Source organism: Alexandromys fortis, unplaced genomic scaffold (genome assembly GCF_014885135.2).
Source record: "Alexandromys fortis isolate MF-2015 unplaced genomic scaffold, M_Fortis_MF-2015_v1.1 scaffold_36, whole genome shotgun sequence".
In the NCBI taxonomy this organism is placed as follows: domain Eukaryota; kingdom Metazoa; phylum Chordata; class Mammalia; order Rodentia; family Cricetidae; genus Alexandromys; species Alexandromys fortis.
Window position 1 is genome coordinate 4,016,109 of NW_026067915.1, and position 22,228 is coordinate 4,038,336.

Here is a 22,228-nt window from a genome sequence, read left to right on the forward strand (position 1 = left end):
AGAGGCTGGGCACCTTTGGAAGGGTCTCACCTAGCCCAGCCCTGTGGGCAACTCTTCCCTCCCCTTCCTTTCTCCTGAAGGAGGAACCACTGGGGGAAAAAAAAAAAGCAGGAAGACAGCCCAGAAAGGAAAACTGAGGCTGGGCCGTCAATGCACTGTCTGATCACTATGCCAAGCCCTCCCAACGGGCTCAGGGCTTTGATAATGGTGTCTGGAGGACCACATACCTGCGGGGTCCTGGATGAGGGGAGCATGCTTGTCTGTAGTATTAGGGCAACAAGGAAGCTTTATTTATGGCCCTCTATTTTCTGCCCTTATCTGCCCTTTCTACATGGGTGAAATGGGGGTTTCTTCTTTATTTCCTTTTTTTTTGGGGGGGGGGCTTTTCAAGACACGGTTTTCCTGTATAACTATCCTGGCTGCTTCTAGAACTTGCTCTGTAGACCAGGCTGGCCTCGAACTCACAGAGATCCGCCTGCCTCTGCCTCTCAAATGCTGAGATTAAAGGCATGTGCAATCACTGCCCAGCCTCCATTTTATTTTTAATTTCTTTTTTTTTTTAATGAAATGTATGCCTTGGCGATGCTGAAGCATACATGGGCCCGTATATAGCGGTTCTGTTGAACTTGTCCATATTGGGTTTCATGGTCTAAGTTGATGAGGATGACTGATGAGATCTCTTCCTCAAGAGGGCACCAGATCTCATTACAGATGGTTGTGAGCCACCATGTGGTTGCTGGGAATTGAACTCAGGACCTTTGGAAAAGCAGGCAGTGCTCTTTACCGCTGAGCCATCTTTCCTGCACCTATTTTCAATCTCTTAAATTAAAATGTTCTTGTTACTGTTGTTGTTGAAATATATGTATGTGCCCAAGAAGCCCAGAGGCATCAGATCCTCCTGGAGATGGAACTGGAGGTACAGTTAGCTGTAAGCCACCAGACTGAACTCTAGTTAGTCCTCTGAAGGAGCAATAAGTGCCCTTAACCACAGAACCACCTCTCCAACCCCTAGCATGTGGACTTGTATGTTACCAAGATTCCTTTGGATCCCCTGGTCCTACTCTTTCTTGCTCAAAGGACTGGGGCCCTCAGGGGGCCATGATGGTTCCAAGGTCTGTACCCAGTCAGGGTCGGGTAGACGGCCAGAACTCCCTTCTGTACCCCAGGACCCCCACTTTTCCAGCAAGTGTGAAGGGTGATAGTGAAGTGACACTCCACAGCTGAGTCAGGACAGGCTTCCAGGGACACTGGGCTTAGATGGGGAGGTGGCCTGTGGGGGGCTGTGAGGCAGGAACACTCGGGAAGGAGGCCAGCGGGCCAGCACACACCAGCCTGCTCCATACCTTGCTGGCCCCAGCCTCCCTCTTCCTCCTGCCCTCTATCTCCCTCTTCCAACTTCACTGGCCCCTGAGTGAGGCCCAGGCAGCTGAGCATCCGCTGGCAGAGGGAATTAACACACTTAATTAAAGTGTCCAATGAAGAGCTTTGCATATTTCTTAATTACCGTCTGAGTCTGTGGGGGAAAGGTTTGAAATGGGATTTTTCACCTGTTTCCTCATTTAGCCTACAGTGAGCCAGCCGGGCCCTGAGGGCTCAGGTGGGAGCTGTCAAAGCTGCTTTGAGAACAGGGTGGCAGGGTGGGGTGTGGAGGGGGGGGGGAGCCTGGCCCCAGGCATATTTTTCTTTCACAATCGGAAAGGGCTGGATTTTCTGTTTCTTTAACACGGAGCAAAAGGAAACAAGACTCAGACAAAGGTTGCTGTTGTCTTCCCCTGTTCCTCTCCCCCTCACAGGGTCTAGGTATCACGCATGCTGCAGCTGGGCCAGTGACCAAGGACTCGGTGTGCGGAGGTTGCAGGGGAAGGTGCAGACATCTTTTGAGGGCACTATGAAACAGTGACGCAGGGTCTGGGTGGCTTGTCCTCCTGCCAGTTTCGGGCCCTGGGCTGCCAGCATCCCCACAGCATTTCCCATCTGTGTCCTGAAAACTGAGTGGTCAGGACAGCTGCGTGGGCTGGTCCCATCCTCAGAGTAGGTGGCTTGAGATGGAAGGAAGCAGATTGGAATCTTCAGCCCCTAGAGCCACCTTCTCAGAGCTGCAGATCCGCCTTGATGAGGGCTGGAGACGGTGCAGAGACCTAGTGCCTGGCACCGTGCCCATTCCTGAAAACCCCAACATCTGAGAGGCAGGCAATCCACCTTGGCTGTAACCATGAGTTACATGCTACTGCCATCCAGGACGTGAGCTCTTCCTGGACCATCAGGAGGACTAGGATGGGTGCATTTCTGCCGGAGAGTGCTGCAGAGCAGTTAGGGACAGTACTGTGCGCTGGAGCAGAGAACAGGCTGCAGGCCAAGGCTCAGCGTGGTTGTTACAGCTTCTCCAGGCCTTGCAGACCCTCTAAGCCGGCAGGTGATTCCCTGGGCCCTGTCGCATTCCCTGGCCCTAGCAGCCATCTCTCTGCCTACATTCACACTCACTGTGGAGATGAGGAGGGTATGTATCCTTCATAGAGGGAGGCCGTGCATGCAGCTTTCATCCTGTAACCTGGGTCCAAGTCACGCCCTCATGGGTACCGACTCTCAAACATGGCGCTGATGGAATGGCATAGGTGAAGGACTGCGTGATGGATCACCCCATCCCTCAGTCCTCAGATCTTCATCTCCACCTCTCCCCACCAACCCAGGGAGGAAGCTAGGACTTCCCCAGCAGGGCCTCATTGCAGCCACTTCCCTGAAGTCTGTCATTTCAGGTACTCATGGTGGGGTCTAGCTCCACGTGACCAGGGCTTCTCGAGGGCAGCCTGCTTTCTCACCGTGAATTCGGTGCCCAGACTGAACCTGTCGGAGTCAGCACCCAGTAGAGGGTCACCGAATGCGGAAACTTCTTGGTCTTCTACAACTATTTAGAAGCCAGCAGAATGTACAGAAATCTGTCAGGCTGGAACTTGTGCTGAGTCACGGAGGCCCACAGACTGTGGGAGGCGAGTGGAGTATGTGGATCCTGAGGAGACAGGCAGGCAGGCACTGGGAGCAGGCCACCCAGGGCCAGTGTTCAGTCTGTCCAGCAGCTGGTGGTACCTCCGTGGTGTGTGGGACTGAGTGCCTCACAGCCTGTGGGTGTGCAAGAGCCTGGTCCAACAGCTCAGGAGAGAGTTCAAAGAAAATAAAGTTATTTCATGGGAAATAGGTGCAGACCCATTGCTCATGAGACTGAATGATTGCTTTTATATATTTACTTTCTGTAGTCAGGGCCTATGAGCGTGCCCTGATCTGCTCTTTCTAAGGAAAGCTTTTGTGGTGCTCTGAATCTGAGCCGATTACCCAATCTCTCCTTGGGTGCTGGAGTCCAGAGAATGGCTCCATCGTCTGCTGGTTACAAAGCCAGGTGACTGAATCCATTCTGGGCTCTCACTTGGCTCTGACCTGCTCTGGGGTCCTGTCCCTTCCTCTGTTCTTTCACCCCTGTCGCCCCTGCATCCTTTCAGATGGTCCATCTCTCGCCAGACTTCTGCCCCACCTCCAGGGTGGCTTCTGTAGCCAGTCTTCCCGAGCAGGGTGAGGTCCTTTTAAAGCTCAGAACTGACTCTGAGTAGCTCATGCCCTCTGTCAAACCACCCCAAACTCAGCAGCAGCAGCAGGAGGAGGAGGAGGATACTTACCTGGCCCTTGGGTTCATAATTGGAGCAGGACACAGCAGGCAAGCATGCTTTGCTTCTGAGCACGCAGCATTGAAAGCAGCCTGGAGGTTGAGGCAAGAGGTCTCAGAATGAGACGGCTCCTTCATGCACATGTCACCGGAGATAGGGGATGTCTCAGTTGCTTGTCACACGAACACACCAGAGTGATCTCGTCCAGATGGACTGGAGTGGGCTTTCATGAGATGTGACAGCCCAGGTCTAGGGCAGGAGCCCACTTTGGACAGGCGATCTGCCCTTTATACCCCGGTGTGGGGAGTCACACAGTATTGTTTCTGTCACTGGAGTCGGACCCGCCAGACTCAGCACCTGAATGAGTCCCAGACTTGCATTGTGAGAGAGAGCGCATGTGGAATGGGGACCACTCTGCGAGCCTGTGGTGGGAATGTTGAACTACCGTTTCTGTGCACATCCATAGCCTTTGTGCTAAGGATTCTTCTGGAGCTCCCACTGCCTTGGAAGCTTCAGCCATGGCTACCATGCCCCTGCCAGCCTAGCCTTTCCATCTGCCCTTTGTCGTCCTCCACAGCTGGCCCCAAGGGTGAGTTTCTGTTTCCATCAACCCTGCAGCTTCACGGAGCTTCTGGGAACAGTGTTTTCTGTTCACGTCTCTCCTCGCACACTGGGTCTGACTCTGTTTTCTGTAAGGCAGGGTTAAGACTGAGGGGCCTCCACATAACGTCCCCATGAGATCCCGGCCTTCTCTTCTCCTTTCTTAATGGACATCCCCCACCCCCCACTTCCCCCATCCCCCGCCTCTGCATTGGCTTACACTGTTCCTGCTGCCTGGGGTCCTGCTGCCCACCCCACCCTCCCACCAGCAGCTCTGCTCACAGCCCCCAGGATCTGTTGCTTGCCCAGACCTCTACATGAAGCAGCTCCGAGCGGTGGCTGAGGCGAAGGTGCTGTGACAGATCTGTGCTCCTATCCAGCTCCACTGCCTGTCCGCTTTGTGACCTTGGATATCTTAATGCACAGGATGGAAGCAAGGATTCCCGAGGCGACCCAAGGACAGGGCCAAATACCCTGCCCGGTTTAAGTTGAGGCCCAGTGAGCGTGGGTGTTTCCTCCTTCCTAGAGGGTCCTGGTCAGTGCCCAGGGGTGACTTTCCTCACCTTCCTTTGGCTGAAGGAACAGAAAGGCAGCTCCCAGTTTAGTCGTGTGGGACTGCACATCCGGGCAATGACAAGTGTTGCCAAGCTCTGAGCCGAGGGCAGAGAAAGCTCTGCGGTGATTCCCCTGCTTGTGGCTAATAAAGTCCTGCCCTGCTTTGCTGCAGCGTGTCTGCGCGTCTGCGGGCTGGTGTTGGCAGGGAGACGGGGTGACCTTGAGGATGGAGCAGGGTGGGAGCCGGCTCTCTCTGGAGGGTTCCTGCAGGGATTAAAAGGCTGAGGTTTACCAGCAGTTTCTGCCCCTCCCCCGCTGCTGTCCCCAGGTGCCTGCTGAGTGCTCCCACCCCTCTCGGCCCTCCCTTTTGCCAGGACCTACAGCAGTGCCTAGTCAGGTCGATTTCCAGATGCCAGCATCTTCTAGCCAGGCCTGCTGTGGAGGGCAGGAAAGGGACAGGGAAGGGGCTTCTGCCCCTCAGGGTTAGGTGAGCTTGGTAGAGAACACCAGAAGCATGAACCGTGGCGCTCTTTCATTTGATGCCATGTTGGGGACCAGTGTGGGCGGACAGAGGGGATGTAATTCGCTCTACTCAGGCCTCCTGGGGGTTCCTGGAGACAGCCGTGGAGGACATCTTTCCCTGCAGCTCCCGGCATCTGGTAGCATTGCCATGCTTTGTGTCCAGAGCAGGGCAGTCAGTCCAGTCCCCTAAAGACTGTTGAGCCCAGAGACCTCAGAAGCCAGGGACAGGACAGAGACACTGCAATTCCACCCTGCCCAAGGTGGGGCTGAGACAAAACAAACCGACCAGAAATAAAAGTGCACAGACAAATGTTCTAAAGAGCACGATGGCCTGGGGAAGGGTGTGAAGGGGCACCTGGGCCGTCAGGAACTGTCTCCACCTAGAGGAGCTGGAAAATGTTTGGGGGATCCCAAGACATGGATACTTCTGACCAACTAGTCCCCAGTGCTCCTCGGGTTCAATAACAGACTCAGGAAAGCACTCCGAAGATTACAGTGGCGGGGATGAGGGGCAGTGGAGAGAGAGCTCAGTTGGTAGCCTGCCGTGCAATCCTGAAGACCTGAGTTTGGCTCCTCAGCACCACGTCACATGTGTGATGCCACACATCTAGAATCACAGCCCAGGGACGGCAGAGACAGGCAGATCCCTGGAGCTAGTCGGCCTCCCCAATCAGTGAGTCTAGGAGTGTCGTGAATACAGAATGGCTGGGCCCTCTCCCCACGGAATCACAGCCTGTCTACCCTCAGGGCACATCTGTGTGTTCACAACCCAGCAGGCTCCCCCACGAGCCTTTCCAGGGCATGGGTGTCTAGAGTTCTTACTGGGGTTTCACTGTGTAGACAGAGCTGGTTGAATGTTGTCCAGGTGTTGGAGCTCAGTCTCCAGGCTTCCTCCCTTTCCTGGAGTTTACATTGGCTCCAGACCCCACCCCTCTGGTCCTATAATGGACGGCTTCATCCCAAGGCCACTAGGGAGCCACCACCTCATTAGTATAGGCTCAGGTATAGTGACTAGGGCTTAGGAAAAACAAAGATACAATTCCCCCCCCCCAAAATGCCAATCCAAGCATATAATGTCCCCACCCCAAGTCAAGGAGGAATCCGTTTCTTCATTATACAAACTTAGTGCTGGTGGTTTCGTTTTTCTCCTCATCTGTCATTCTGGAAAGTACCTCAGCTCTCTGAAGTGACCTGATCTGCCTTCAGCCTTTCTCATGTACCTTTCTCTTTTAATCCTTACTCACTTCTGATTACATCCTCTGACTGCTTTGACATGTTATAAAGGGGTCCAGAGGAGTGGCGACCTCAAAGGTGACACAGCTAAAACGTGCCCCAGTGGGATTTGACCCCATCTGGGTCGGACTTGGGTCTTTTGACTGCAGCCCAATTCTGGTCTGCTGTTAGGGCCTCCTGGTCAGGTAACTGCCTCTCTTTCGCCAGTATGGGCTGTCAGCAATGTTACGTGTCTGTAGATTCAGACCGAGCAACGACCCTTTCCGGGATCATTGGGTTGTCCAGGCCTGTCCAGGCAGTGACTAGCCATGCCTCCAGTCCCAGTGTCTGCCATGGCCTGCTGGACATGGAGAGGACAGAACGGTGAGAGCTCATGGCCGCAGGCATCTTTGCCTTCCTTGTCAGGGATGGCTGTCTCCTGCCGCTCCCTTCTGTACCTCCCAGGACTGTGGCAGAGTCCTGGGAGGATGGAGGAGAGAAGTGCTCCATGTTGGAACCCAACAGATGTCCTTCTCTTATCCTCCTTCCCCTCCCAGATGGCTAGAAGTACAACAGTTGGCATTCCTGTCACTGCCATGTCCCAGGGGAGCTGCACGGGGTTGTGTCAGGAGCCAAAGCCTGCGGTTTGGGAAATTAGCGGCGTTTATGGGTCTCCCAAGAGACTCTTGGCCTCTTAACCATACTAGCATTTTTCAGTTGGGGACATTGCTGCCCCAGTTAGGGTGCTTACAGACATGTGGATAAGTCTGCAGTTGTCATAGTATCTGGGAATGCTCTTGTCATTTACACGGTGGGATCTAGGGATGCTAAGGGCCCAGCGTTGGGCTGGACAGTCAGGCACACTCCACTCCACTCCGTGGGGGAATAGGCTTGCCCTTGAGAGACAATAAGAAAGGACAGCTGCCTTCCCAGCCCCTTTGTCACTAATGTGTAAGCTGAATAAATGGGAAACTCTGTGAGCGGATGCCCCATGGTGAGATGGTGTGGCCCAGGGAACACGGGCAGCTATAAGAAGAGCATCCTGTTGGCCTTGAATGTCCTCTGGTACCCAAGGCCATGAGAGACCTGGACTTGGGTGTGGTAGGAATTGGGGAAAGGGTAGGTCTCCTTCTCCATGGTAACCTGGCATCTGACAAGAGTGCCTCTGGAGCTCACCTGGTGTAGACCCTCAGCACCTTGACTTGGGGTCTTTTTTCTGGGTCTGCTTCCTGCCTTCCTGTGGTTCTTATAAGCCAGTCTCTCTTTCAATTTGAAAGACCCTGGCCATCCGGCTTGTCTTCTTTCAGCTGAACATCTCTCTCCTTTCTGTCTTGCAGTCGGGAAGACGTCTCTGATCACGAGGTTCATGTATGACAGCTTTGACAACACCTACCAGGTGAGAGCCCCACACCCCCCCCCACCCTTCTCCCCTGCTTCTCATCTCTGCCTGGGGCTCCTGTCTGGAGACTACTGCCAGCCTGTCTCCAGGGACTGTGGAGATCAGAAGGGGACAACTCCAGGTTTCTTTTTGCTTTGAAGGAACTTCTTCACTAAGTACTGGGCCTATGCAGAAAATGATCTCAGAATCTAGATGTTGAAAAGGAGGCATTATTTTTTTGTTTTTAGGGAGAAATCCCGAAACCAGAGAGGGTTTGGAACCATTACAATGTTTGGTTATGTTGGGAGGCAGGCAGAAGAGTGCAGGCTGAAACCAAGAGCGGCCGCATGTCCCGAGTGCTTGTGTTTTGTTAGCTGGACTTTACATGCGCAAAACCCAGACTGCACATGTAGAGGCTCTCGTCACTCTCTAGAGGTGACATCAAAATCCTGAGGAGCATAAACATATCTGTTTGGTTTCAGTGATGGTGGTAGGGTTGTTGTACAATTAAATTTTCCTCATAATTCAAGTTTTTTGCCAAAGTTGTAAAACTTAGGCATTTCAACTATTCTTATATATTTTTAAAGTACCATTTTCCCCCTCTAGGATATAGACAGCTCTGCAGTTCATTTCTCTAGGTTGTGGGTCCTGTGGTTACTAGTGCCCAGACATGTTAGTAGGTAACACCTGAAAAGGGGAGGCTGGGTATTCAAGCAGAGCTGGGCTCTCAGCAAGACTTCCTCTGGCTTTGCTTCTCAGTGTGGGCCTTCAGCCTGCGGAAAGCAAGCACAGTGTGTTGGAAGAGGAATCCCTTTATCATCACATTTTCAAGGACAAGTATTTATAGATCCACTGGGGCAGCTCTTCCCAGATGTCACTCCCCACCGCTGGGTGTGGGACAGCACATCCATCATGCTTGAGATTCTGTGTCTGCTTGTTAGTCTGTCTTTACCCTGGCCCAGTGTCTGCTTGTTAGTCTGTCTTTACCCTGGCCTAGTCGTCCTTGTCTTAGATGCCCTCAGAGGGCAGCTTTTCTGTTTCCCTTGAGTTCCTTTTGCAGTGGGTGGACTAGAATCCTCCGTGTGGAAGAGTTGTCGGTGGGGAAGGAGACTCTGGGTGCTTCCGAGTGGTACACATGGTGCTGTGCAGGGCTCTAGGATGGCGATGTTGGCCCTGCTCTTGTGTCCTCTCCAAAACCAAGACTTGGTGTCACTTTGGACCTGCTGTGGCCTGTCCTCCCAGTAAGGGGAATTGAGCAGAGGTGACAACCCTTAGGGCCTCCCTCCTCAAGCCTCACTCTGTGCTCCGTGTGTGCCTGCACACATGCTCGTGTCTTATTTTTATTATTTGACCTTTTTTCCCTTTGGTTTTTTGAGATAGAGACTCATGTAGCTCCAGCTGGCCTGAAATCCATTGGGTAGCTGAGGGTGACCTTGACCTGAGGATCTTTCAGCCTGCACCACATCTGGCTACCGGTTGATTTTAAAATAATAAACATCTTCCTGATTTCTGTTGTCATCGCACTGAAAACAAAAACAAAAACAAAAAAAACCAGAATTTTAGCAGCAGTGGACAAGTCCCCTTTGAAATTTTGCTTCCTCTTCCCAGTGTTACCCTCACTGCCCCTGACTGTCACTTAAGTCAGCCCCGCTGCTCCCTGTGGAGCAGTGCTGGCCTCAGCTCCTGTCATTGTCTCCTCTTTACTCTGAAAATTCTTGTGATGCCTGAAGCCTGGGGCAAACGTTTGTCCTTGGTGCAGAGACCCTGCCACCTCTGTCAGCTCCTCATGACCCTCTGCCAGTAGCATGTCATCCTTAAGGCTAGTTGCCCTCCCCCCCAAATGTAGGCTGGCTACTCTGCCCTCCTGGTTTTCACCTGGGTCTTGGGATCTTCTTGGAGCCATCTCCATACAAGGCCTTGCCACAGATGCTGGCACAGTGGTAGCTGATTGCCTCAGTTCATCGGTGCTCTCGGGAGAGCCTCCCAGGTCCACTGTCATGGTGAGTCAGAGAGGTCAAAGGCTAGACGTCACTCTCTCCGTACATGGCAGAATTGTCTGGCTTGGTTTTTTTTTATAGCCTCAGGTAGAAGACTTTTCCAGAAGCCCTTTAGAGTAGTAGTTAGTCTGAGAGGCTGGGCTCCACTTCTACACATACACACACACACAGGCACACACACACACACACACACACACACACACATGCATCACACACAAGCACGCACACACACCATCAGTAGTAATGGATTCTCTGGAGATGTTTTTCCTAGCAGAGTAGCAGAGGTGTATGGGAAGTGGACAAAGTCTTTACCGGCTCTAGGGGGTGACATTTACTTCCTCACAGGTTGTCCCAGTGCACAGTGGCCATGCCAGTCACCCTCCCACCAGTATCCTGTCTGTCCAGCAGCCAGGACAGCATGGCAGAGTCTAGACCCGCTTAGACGGTTCCCAGACAGTGCTCCCTCCCTCTCTTCTCCCCTTGTCTCCAGGCCCCATACTCTCCACCCATCCCCGCACCCTGACAAAAGATGTCTGTGTGGTCCATGGTTTGTGGAAAAGGAGTAGGAGAAAGCAGTGAGGCTGGAGAGCTTGGCCCCCCTCCGCAGGGTATAGAGGACAGGACCCATCCTCAGGGACAGCCAGCTCCACCTTGGTCTGCGGCTCAACACGCATGAGGCTCTAAAGGGCCACCATGATGCTGTGAGCCTGGGGGGCTGGGGTCTTCTGTACCTCAGAAGGTTCTGTCTGCCTGTGAGCCCTTGGGGACACCTTTGAGGAACACATCTTTTACCTGGCAGTTACACACACATGCACACACACGAACATACACACACTCACGGGTGCACACACATACACACTCACACACACACAAACACACTCCATATCCTCTGCAGTCTCTCACCACCTTGCCTAATTACCCCACACAAAGCAGTTCACTGTGCAAGTGCAAAACCACTCCTCGGCCTGAGGAGAATTGTGACTAATTATTCCTTCATGCAAAATCCCAACTAAGAGGTTACCTTGAGTTCTGCGGTGGGAAAGATCTGTAATATCTGTGATAAGAATTGGCTCTGGGTGCCCCCACCACACACCCAGGAAACCCTTGTAGGCCCTGGGAAAGTCAGCCGCGTGAAGGAGGCCTGAGAGGAGGTGTGGTCCTCTGGAAGCAACTGCTGGCTGACCTTGGGGAATTAATGCTTTGTGGGGCTCTCTTTTCTGTCTGCAGATTAGGCAGCTCTGGGGGATGCCTGGGAGTTCCAGCCTTAGCGGTTTAAAAAACTGAAAAGTGATGGAGATGAACTTATAGCTGGGAGCCAGTGGCCCCTCCTGGAATTCACACCATGGTACAAGTTAGGAAACAACAGATCTAATGGGCTGCCTCTGGGAGAGGCCCCCTTGCTGAAGGGCTACTCTCGGAGGACACCCTGCTGTGACTGAAGGGGGAAGCTCTGGTCTTTCCTGCAGGCTGGGGCTCCTGAGGTGCCCTTGCCTACAGCTGATCCTCAAGCCATGCCAGGCTGTTCTGCCCTAAGGCTCCCCACACTGGCCTCTTGGGGCTGCCATAACAAATTACAGCAGACTGAGTAGCTTCAAACAATGGGAGTGTATTCTCTCATCACCTTCCTGGAGCCTGAGGGTGGAACAAATACAAGGGGCCACGCCCCTTTCAGAGGCACTAGAGGAAGATGCCCTCGCCAGCTTCCAGCAGTCCCAGATGCTCTTTGTTGTGAGGCTACAAGGTTCTCATCTGGTGTCCCTCTTCACAGGATCTGAGGAGATGTGGCTGATAGATCAGTGTGGATTTGCCTCTGGGCACTTGAGGTGGAGTCAGTGCCCCTCTATCCTCTGGGGCAGGCTCCTAGCCACCAGGGGGTCACCTGGTACCCCACAGCCTTGGGTTTTATCCCTGTTTCCTTTCTGTGTGCTCTTGCTATGGCCACAGATATCTCTCTCTCTCTCTCTCTCTCTCTCTCTCTCTCTCTCTCTCTCTCTCTCTCTCTGACACAGTGTACTAACTGGTCTCTTATCTGACAAGCTATGCCTCCTCTTCTAGGTGAAATATACACACACATGCATGCACGCACTCATGCATGCACACGCCCGTGCAGCATCCACACTCACAATGCTGGATCCTGACACCTCAGCCTTTCTTGGGTCCTTCTGCATATACTCCCTCGTCCCTCCACTGGGGCTGCCTCCTGCTCATCTCCCACTTGCTCCCCTCTTTTCTCCAGGAAGCCTTCCTGCCCATACAGCAGCCATCCATCGCTGGCTTGTCTGCACCACACACCCAAGGGACCCCGCCACTAACACACAACTTCTTCACAGGCTCAGCCGCTAATGCAGGTGGGGGAAGGGCTGAATGGGAAAGGACCTGGATGGCAGCCGTGATATTTCTCATTTCTCATGATGTGTGAGCCCCATGTCCACTCAGGGACAGGGTAGCAAGCTGCTTTCTGAATTAGTATTCTCTCGAGGAACAGAACCTATAATTACGAATTGGATGGGCATTCTTCATACAGAGGAAAGCAACTACCCGAAGGGGACAGATTGTGACATTGAAAGGCTAGGTGCCTGCCCTGTGACCTTGGGAGCCAGCATCGCCTCCTCTTGGGTACTCATGAATAGCCACTACTGGCCACGGTTGGCAGCGACCTGGCAGTGCATGGTTCCCAAAAGCTTTGGGATCCTCCCCACAAAGCACCCGCTTGCCAGGCTGAATCTTTAAGTTTACCAGGCTCATTTGCATGCTAATTTGCATGACTTTACCCAGATACTTTTCTCTGATGGTTGGTTGTGCAAAAGGAGAACAGCAGAGTCATTGTCAAGGGCTTGTCATGCCCAGCTGCTTCCTGTCATTTACGGATGCTTCTCTCCAGTCCTGGGCTCGGGCCTGGCCAAGACTAAAAGAAGACACACATCCTTGCCTTTCCATTCTCTTCCCCAGAAGAAACGCTGAAGTCAATTTATGCAAATTGCCATGCAGATTTCCTCTGTAGACTTTATTGCTGTATCTTGTCAGAATGTGGATGCAAAATTATATTTCATAATAAATGCACGGAGCCAAGAAGATTTCAACAAGTGCCGTAGGGAACATCTTGCTCGGAGATGAGCTGCGCTGGTGGAAGTTCCACCTAGAGGAATGCACGGTAGCACGCCGTCATTGAGCCCCTGTTGGTAGTGTTTAAAACCACACGCAGAGGAAGATAAATGGTGGGGAGGAAGTCTGTGCTTGTTAATATTCCTTGCATGTGTAAAATAAAGCGGCGGCCATTTTTCACGGGCAGTGCTGCTTGCACTGGAATGCATTAGCATTGCCAGGTCCAGGGGCCACGTACCACAATAGAGTACACTGCAGTCTCCTTCAGAGAGGACATCGTGCCACGCAGGCAGAGTAGGCACAGCCTTGCAAGGGGATCATGGGGTTTCCAGGCTGGCAGGAGACTCTCCAAGCACATGCCTGTTGTCCGTGTGTCTTGGTGTCCCATACCCCGTGGAGCAGCTACCATCAGAAATCATTTGTTCCGTACCTCACAAGATCAAAGAACAGAAGAGCTGCGTTGACTGTGACTCCTTGGCACAGTGGAAGATGGGTGTTGCCTCGTCTCAGACCCACCTTTCTGAAGCTCGGCCTTTGCTGAAGCCCCAGGAACACTAGACCATCCAGGTGTTGATAAGGATTAGGGGTACAAAGGTTCCTGAGGGGAGGGAGGTGTGGCAGAGTAGGAAAACCCAGTTCCTGCTTCTCCTGGGCAGGACATAGCAGAGCCTTTAAAGTGACACTGGAGGCTGGGAAAGGAACCCTTTCCCCCAGAGTACTGGCTCACTGCTCACCTTCACCCTGAGCAGGGACTCTCAGGGTCACGTCACCTAAGCAGACAGACGCTGACAGTCTCCATGGGCTTGGCTGCAGCCTTGCTTGCACAGCCCTGTGTCAGTCGGCTCCTGCTAACAGCGGCTCGTTTTTGTTTATGTAGCATAGAACAGAACGAAGTGCCTCTGCAGAAGTCTTTCTGCTTGCTTTGGTCCCGCAGCCCTTCCAGGGAGCTCTGGTGTCTTCAAGTGAGAGATGAGAGGCTTGAGGGGTAGGAGCTCATCAGACTCCATAGCTCAGTGGGTAGAGTATAGCTAGCTTGTGGGAAACCTTGGCTCCTCGGTATGAGGCCTGAGGGTGCATGCCTGTAATCCCAGCGCCTGGGAGGTAGAGGTAGGAGGATAAATTCAAAGCCATCCTAAGCAATATAGCCAGTTAAAGGCCAGCTCCGGAGCAAGGAATACAATAGATCCTACCTTAGTACAAACAAACAAAAAACAAAGTAACACAAATAACAACAAAGAAATGCATACTGGTGCCCACTGGCCACCTGGGTGGTGGCTTGGCAGCCTCTCTGGGGCCGGTGGCCTGTCCTGAGTGGCACTGATAGACACACCCTGAGCGTGTTTCCTTTCCAAAGATCCCTCATCACCTTGGCCTCGGACAGTGCTAGGGCTGTACATATCAGGGTTCCCGACTTCCCTCACAGCAAAAGCCCCAACTCCCCTTCTCACTCATACCAGTATTAAGACACACATTCACGCCTTCGTACAAATAAAAGCCTGCGTGACCCCATTACCATGCATCTCACACACACACACATCAATACACAGCTCTCCTGTGTGACCTCTGCTGACCCTTGAGAGGGAACTGGTCAGAAGGAGCCACCAAGTTTGCCAAGGCCTCTCCGATTAGTTACTTGTTCTTACCTGGTGACTCCTTCCTCTAGCGCTCACCTGAAGTGGGGGCTTCCTTTACAACTAACTGCAGATGCGAAGGAGAAAACACTAGCTCCATGAGTGGGGGCGCAGGACTGAGTGTGGCAAACACCACGTGGGGCTCAGCATTTGATCCCAGTTCCCAAGTGACCACGTGGTTCCTGTAAGGTACTGTGAGGCCCACCTCCCCCGCAGGCTGTCTTTGAATGCTTGGTTTCCAGCAGGAAGGGATGTTGGGGAAGTTGTGGGCCCTCTAGGAGGTGGGTCCTAGTGGGGGAAGTGGGTGTCCATAGGGAAGGCAGCATGCAGTGCTAGGGTTATGACCTGGCTCCAGTTCCAGCTTGAGCTCTGCTACCTGGTCCACCGTGGTCTGCGCAAACAGCTTCACACTCCCACCTGCCCTGGGTGGGAGCTGGTCTGGGGGAGCTCACCCCCAGATGGACTGTAGCCCCTATACAGCCAAACTAGAACCTTCTTCCCTGAAGTTCTTTCTGTCAGGTGTTCTGCCTCAGCAACAGAAAAGCCACTAATAATACAGAGGGTTTCCTGGGTTGGTAGTGGTGAGGACAGCGGGGCCGAGACCCTTCACGTGGCAATCTGTGCAGCTCACAGACCTCCAAAGTGTATTGCCTGCCTCCTCGCCTTACTCGCTGCTAGCTCTGTTTTGTATTGTGTGGGCAATGTCAGAGGTCTTTGGCCTCTCCAGTCTGAGATGACACAGGGCAGAGCCTGTAGGGCCATGCTGAATAGCAGTTAAAAGTTTCAGAGCCAGGAGCTTCCCTTGCTACGCTCTGGCCATCCCAGCTCATCCCTGTGAGAATGCCAGTCAGTCTGGATCTAGTTTACGCCGGGTCTGTTTTCGCTCGTTCTTGTGGTATGGTTGTGGCCACCCTCTCTGGACTCTGCTCCACAGGAGTCAGCCTGCATCAGCTTCTTCTCCACAAACATCACCACAAACCCAACAGAGACAGTCTAACGTAGAAAGTACTGGTTTGGAACCGTGTGGTTTCAGAGATGCTAGTCGATCATGGCGGAGAGCACACCAGAGCGAAGCAGTTCACATCATGGTGGCCAGGAAGCAGAGGGGGCGTACAGGAAGGGGTCTGGGCAGGGACACATACCCGGTGACTTACTTTCTCTCCTAGCTCCCGTCCCATGCTCCTTTGTGCTTTCAAATAATACCACCATTTTAGGAACCGCAAAGGATTGTTGCATTGATCAGGCCAGATCCTCGTGACCTGATCATCTCTGGAAACAGCATTACACACACACCTGGAGCTGTGCGTTATTTTCCTAGGCATTTCTCAATTTTTTTTTAATTTTGAAATATCCTCCATAGGCTTATATTTTGAATGCTTATTCCCCCAGCCTGTGCCACTATTTTGAGCGACTGCTCCGTCTTTAAAAGGTGGGGCTCTGTCTGGTTGAAATAAGTCACTGGGGTGGGCCTTTGGAGATTATATCCAACTCCTTTTTCCTGTGGTGTTCTCTGCTTCCTGGCCTGCTGTGATGTGAACAGCTTTGCCCATGCTATGCTACTACCACGGTATCCTGCCCCAGCATGCGGGACCAGGCCACCATGGACTGCAGTCTTGGAAACTGTAAGCCAGAAAAAAAGTGGTCCCATCATTGAGTTCTTGTTTCTGTCGGGTGTTTTGGTCGCAGTGATCCTAGAGTATGCACTACTCAAGTCAGCAGGGTTAACCGTTACCCAGCCCGCCAGGTCTTCTGTATGCTCTCACGGAAAAGCCCACGTGCCGGCTGCAGAGAAGACACACGGCAGTCCTTGTCACCCTGCTGGCTCGCTATGAGACTTTGGAAAAGTCACAGCTTCTCTCTGAAACCCTGGTTTGTCATCTGGAAAGTGAAGGCGTGTCCCCACATATGCGAGCCACTCCACTTGTTAAAGCCTTGCCTCAGCCACACAGCCTTCCTGTGTCTCTCAACATCCACCAAGTCCAGCATGTCCTCAGTAGCATCCATGTGTGTCCCTCCCTCTGGAGTCTGCTCTGTGCCCTTGCCTGTCTCCCAGACCTACACAACAAATGTCTGTGTGTCTTCTTGGCGTCTGTCCCACCTGTCAACCAGAGTGGCCTTTCTAGAGTGCTGGCTACTAGGAAGTCCTTCCGAATTTCCGCTTCCTCCAGTTCTCTGGTTTCACCGTGTCACCTCCTCGTGTCCCCTATACCAGCCATTAGTCCCCGCCATTTTCCGTTTTCTGAAGAAAACGTATGGCCTCAAACTTCAGGGTAGTCTCTTCCACAACGCTGTCCTGCCTCACCACATCCTGTGTCCTAGTCCTTCCAGAAGACTCTCGGTTCCCACTGACGTCATTGTTTCCTTTCCACCCGAAGGACTTCATTTTAACATAGACTCTTTGTTCGCATTTATTCAAAAATGCTTGTAGTTTATCTGCACGTTGGAAGAACTTTTCGCTGGATTTAAAACTCCAGCTCTAGTTGCTATCCATTGTCATGGTCATCGCTGTCACCATGCCCTCCCTTGGTTATCACGTGTCATTTCCCTCTGGCTGCTCTCAAGATTTTATCTTTTGTTTGGTATTCATTGATTTGACACTGATTTTTTTATGTACATGAGTACTTCTCTCTCTGTCCTTCTCTCTACCTCTCCCCCCCCCCCCGTGTGTGTGTGTGTGTGTGTGTGTGTGTATGGAGAGGTTCATGCCGTGGCACATGTGTGGCCACCAGAGGACAACTTTGTGGAGTTAGTTTTCTCTCTTCTACCATGTGGGTTCCCAGGATCAAACTGAGGTGGTCAGGTTTGGTGGCAGACACGTTACCCGCCATCTTGCTGGCCCAGATCTGTGTTTCTGTTAGGAAAGTAATTTTCTTTTTTTTTTTTTTCGTATTAGAATGACTTTGTTTTTTGTTTTTGGTTTTTCGATTCAGGGTTTCTCCGTAGCTTTAGAGGCTGTCCTGGAACTAGCTCTTTTTATTTATTTATTTATTTATTTATTTATTTATCTATCTATTTATTTATTAAAGATTTCTGTCTTCTCCCCACCACCCCCTCCCCTTTCCCTCCCCCCCCCCCCCACCCAGTCCCCCACCCCCATCAGCCCGAAGAGCAGTCAGGGTTCCCTGCCCTGTGGGAAGTCCAAGGACCACCCACCTCCTTCCAGGTCTAGTAAGGTGAACATCCAAACAACCTAGGCTCCCACAAAGCCAGTACGTGCAGTAGGATCAAAACCCAATGCCATTGTTCTTGAGGTCTCAGTAGTCCTCATTGTCTGCTATGTTCAGCGAGTCCGATTTTATCCCAGGCTTTTTCAGACCCAGTCCAGCTGGCCTTGGTGAGTTCCCGATAGAACATCCCCATTGTCTCAGTGTGTGGGTGCACCCCTCGCGGTCCTGAGTTCCTTGCTCGTGCTCTCTCTCCATCTGCTCCTGATTTGGACCTTGGGGTTTCAGTCCGGTGCTCCAATGTGGAACTCTGTCTCTGTCTCCTTTCATCGCCTGATGAAGGTTAATAGCCAGGAGGATGACTATATGTTTTTCTTTGGGTTCACCTTCTTATTTAGCTTCTCTAAGATCACGAATTAATGGCTCAATGTCCTTTATTTATGGCTAGAAACCAATTATGAGTGAGTACATCTCATGTTCCTCTTTTTGGGCCTGGCTTATTTCACTCAAGATAGTGTTTTCTATTTCCGTCCATTTGTATGCAAAATTCAAGAAGTCATTGTTTTTTTACTGCTGAGTAGTACTCTAATACGTATATATTCCATACTTTCTTCATCCATTATTCCATTGAAGGGCATCTAGGTTGTTTCCAGGTTCTGGCTATTACAAACAATGCTGCTATGAACATAGTTGAGCATATACTTTTGTTGTATGATAGGGCATCTCTTGGGTATATTCCCAAGAGTGGTATTGCTGAGTCCAGGGGTAGATTAATCCCGAATTTCCTGAGAAACCGCCACACTGCTTTCCAAAGTGGTTGCACAAGTTTGCATTCCCACCAGCAATGGATGAGTGTACCCCTTACTCCACAACCTCTCCAGCAAAGGCTATCATTGGTGTTTTTGATTTTAGCCATTCTGACAGGTCTAAGATGGTATCTTAAAGTTGTCTTGATTTGCATTTCCCTGATCGCTAAGGAAGTTGAGCATGACCTGAAGTGTCTTTTGGCCATTTGAATTTCTTCTGTTGAGAATTCTCTGTTCAGCTCAGTGCCCCATTTTATAATTGGGTTGATTAGCTAGTTTCTTGAGTTCTTTATATATATTGAAGATCAGACCCTTGTCAGTTGCGGGGTTGGTTGGTGAAGATCTTCTCCCAATCAGTGGGTTGCCTTTTTGTCTTAGTGACAGTGTCCTTTGCTTTACAGAAGCTTCTCAGTCTCAGGAGGTCCCATTTATTCAATGATGCCCTTAATGTCTGTGCTGCTGGGGTTATGTAGGAAGTGGTCTCCTGTGCCCAAGGAAAGTAATTTTCTTTCTGTGTTTGGGCGTAATAGTATTGACCATTTTAAAATATTTCCTCCTACTTTCAGCATCTAAATTAACTCAGGAGAGAACTTCATTCATTTATTTTTCTCGGGTCTGGCTCTCATTTTCCTCACCCCTCTTGTCTGCTCATGTGGGATTCTGTCCTGCACATTGTGCTTGTGACTGTGGATTCCGCTTGCAATTTTGAGCAGAGCTGTTTCTTTGGCACTTGTGTGGACCCTGGTTCCCAGCTCTGTCCCGTGCTGGGCAGCAACTGCACATTCTGTTCCAATTTTTGTTTATTTTGTTTTGTTGCCAGCCTTGGGTAGGTTCCTTGGGGTCTTCTTGCCTCATCCAGTGTTGGACAGCATTTATATGCAGACACCAGAGTCCCTTCTCTGTGGCTGTCTCGTGTCTAGGCTTTTCCATACTTCTTACCAACTGTGGTAGGTTTGCTTGTCCTCTGACTGTGGGTTTCTGCACAAATCTGAGCCATCCCTTGGCTGCAGCTGGGGATGCCACTGGGTGAGAAGTCATAAAGCCATAGGAAACTCCCCCAGCTCTTCCCCCGTTAAGTGAGCGCTGACTCATTCTAGCTTCTACCTGTGCTTTCTGGTGCCTTCACTCACCTGGTAATTCCAGTTGATTCGCAGTTAATGATAGTAATCAAAGGGTTAGACGAACTCACGTAAGAAGAGAACCAGAACTCCCCTTCCTCCCTCTGAGATGTTCTCCCTGAACCTCCCATCCTCCACTGTTCCCCATCCTCTGCCTATTGAGAAGGTGACGCGCACTAAAGGCTTATGGCGTCCGTGAGACACCAGCCAAGCAGGGCCAGCTGCTCTGGACCCTCAAGCCCTCCTGAGCTGGCTCTTGCCATCGACTGTGAGTGACCGTTCTGTGCGTCATCTTCTCCACAGAGTCAGTCTCCTCAGGGGCAGGGGCCGGGGACTTTTATAGCACACAGGAGGCACTCAAGAGCAAAGTGGCTAGACTTAATTATTTACACCATCTGCCACACACACACACACACACACACACAAATGCTGCCCAGGGCAAACATGGCCACCTTCTCTGGAAACCTGGCCTTCTTTGGGGGAGACAGACTCCAGCTGGCTGCGGTGTGGGGCCTGCTGCTGCGGCTCATGTCTGGGAAATAGTGCCCAGGAGCTAGAAATGTTCCGGTCATGGAGACCCAGCCAAGTCTCTCTTCCAAACCCTTCCCCTTCTGTCCTTTGAGGGTTCATTTCATTTATTTCTACTAAAATGCAAATGAGCTGCCTCTTAAGTGGGCTCTGCTGAGCTGCTATGGCTAATTATTGCCACTTTCTGACAGTAGGGAGCCAGAGAGGCCGTGATGCCAGGGAACCACAGTGACAGCTTCAGAAACGGGACTTCTAGAAGCAGAAGGAGTACGGTTCACTCACCCGTAGCAGCCTTCAGTGTCAGGGAGGCCTGGGTGTGGATCCCCGCTCTGCTACCCGGACTGTGTGACCTTGGTTCTGAGTGAGCCTGGTCCCTGTGCATAGCACCTCGTCCACTAGCGTTGTCCTTGTCTTCCTCGAGCCTTGTTATCAACCTGTGGCCCTTGGAGAACACGGCCTCCTCAGACCCGGATCACAGCACAGAGCGGTTCTGTGCACGCTTCACTGAGCAAGAGAATATTCTGAGAACGCCTCATAGTTCTGATTCCCAGACCGTCATCCAGAGCTTGCGCTTGTGTCTGCCTGAGTGGGATCAGGAATCTCGGTGTCAGTAAAGCTCCCAGGGTAATTCTGAGGCACGTGATCAGCAGGCTGCAGGCTGAGAGTCACCATATCTTTTGACCGGTGGCTGAGATGAGCCAGTCAGAGGCCTGTCCTGTTCGATGGTAGAGAAAGTACTGAGTGCCTGAGTGCTCTCTGGGCTGGCCTGAGAGTTCAGAATGTGACGTACAGAAAGAGAAGCATCTCAGATTCTGAAGAAATACTGACCTTGGAAGAGCAGGGGAGGAACAGCATCAGAAAGAGACACGCAGAGTGACGTGGGAGGGGCCTGCAGGCTGACTCGGTGGGTGGGCAAAGGTGCCTGCTGCCAAAGCCTGATGACCAGACACACATGGTGGAAAGAGACAACCAGCTCCTGCAGACTGCCCTCTGACCTTCACACAAGAGCTGTGGCATGCATGGATGCACAAATACATACAAAATAAACAAAAATAAATGCAAATTAGCATGGTATTTCAAACAGCATTACCCCATGGTATAAAGTCAAGCTGGGGAAGGGGTATTTGAGGCCTTGAAAAGCCAGTGGCGGGTCCTGAACAGTCAACCACACATGTTTAGACTATTTCCTGGGAGCAGCAGGGAGGAATGGAGTCGATTTTTACTTTGCATACTTTTTGTGTTTTAAGATTTATTTATCTCTGTTTCATGAATGTGGGTGTTTTGCTGCATGTATGAAAGGGTACCGTATATGTGCAGTGTTGGTGGAGGCTAGAAGAGGGCGTTAGATCCCCTGGAACAGAACTATAGAGAGTTGTGAGCTACCATGTGGGTTCTAGGAAGTGACCCTGGGTCCTCCGCAAGAGCAGCCAGTGTTGTTAACTGCTGAGCCGCCTCTCCACACTCCTAGTTTTAAACTCAGGAAAATAACCTAGCCTGCTGCATAAGGGTTTCTTACAAGGGTTGAGGACCCAGGCTAGAGGGCCTCACGTGAGCGCTTCAGTCTGAACTAGGGAGTGGGGGTGGGGCTGGAAAGGGGGATGGGGATGTGGGCAGGTGGATGTATAAGAGACAGCACCACGTGGTAGCCGGCCTCGGCCTCGATTGTCTCTGCCTTTCCCCACCTCGGTCTCGTTTAGAACGTCCTCAGATTTGTTGAAATCCATCTGCACGTCTATTTTTTCCTCTCTTTTTAAGCATACCTATTTGTATCATATGGGAGTCTATTCCTGTTGAGTTTTTTTTTTCCCTCTCTTGATTATGATTCAAATTCCTTCTCTGTATGGATGCTCTCTTTTACTGAGCGGATGGGATGACTTAGAAGCAAGGTTCACTCGGTCTCCTTCCTTCCCCAGAGACTATAATCCTCCATTACACCCCAGTTTGTGAACACCCTGAAGTGCTTGC

At 51.6% G+C, this 22,228-nt stretch overlaps 1 protein-coding gene across 1 annotated transcript in view; it reads left to right on the top strand.

Moving 5' to 3' along the window:
- Rab6b (RAB6B, member RAS oncogene family) overlaps positions 1–22,228 on the top strand; it is a 60,372-nt gene that overhangs the window by 21,234 nt on the left and 16,910 nt on the right. The window contains exon 2 of the mRNA XM_050139596.1: positions 7,877–7,935. Within this exon, the coding sequence (XP_049995553.1) occupies positions 7,877–7,935 (59 nt within the window). The remainder of the gene's footprint in view (positions 1–7,876; positions 7,936–22,228) is intronic.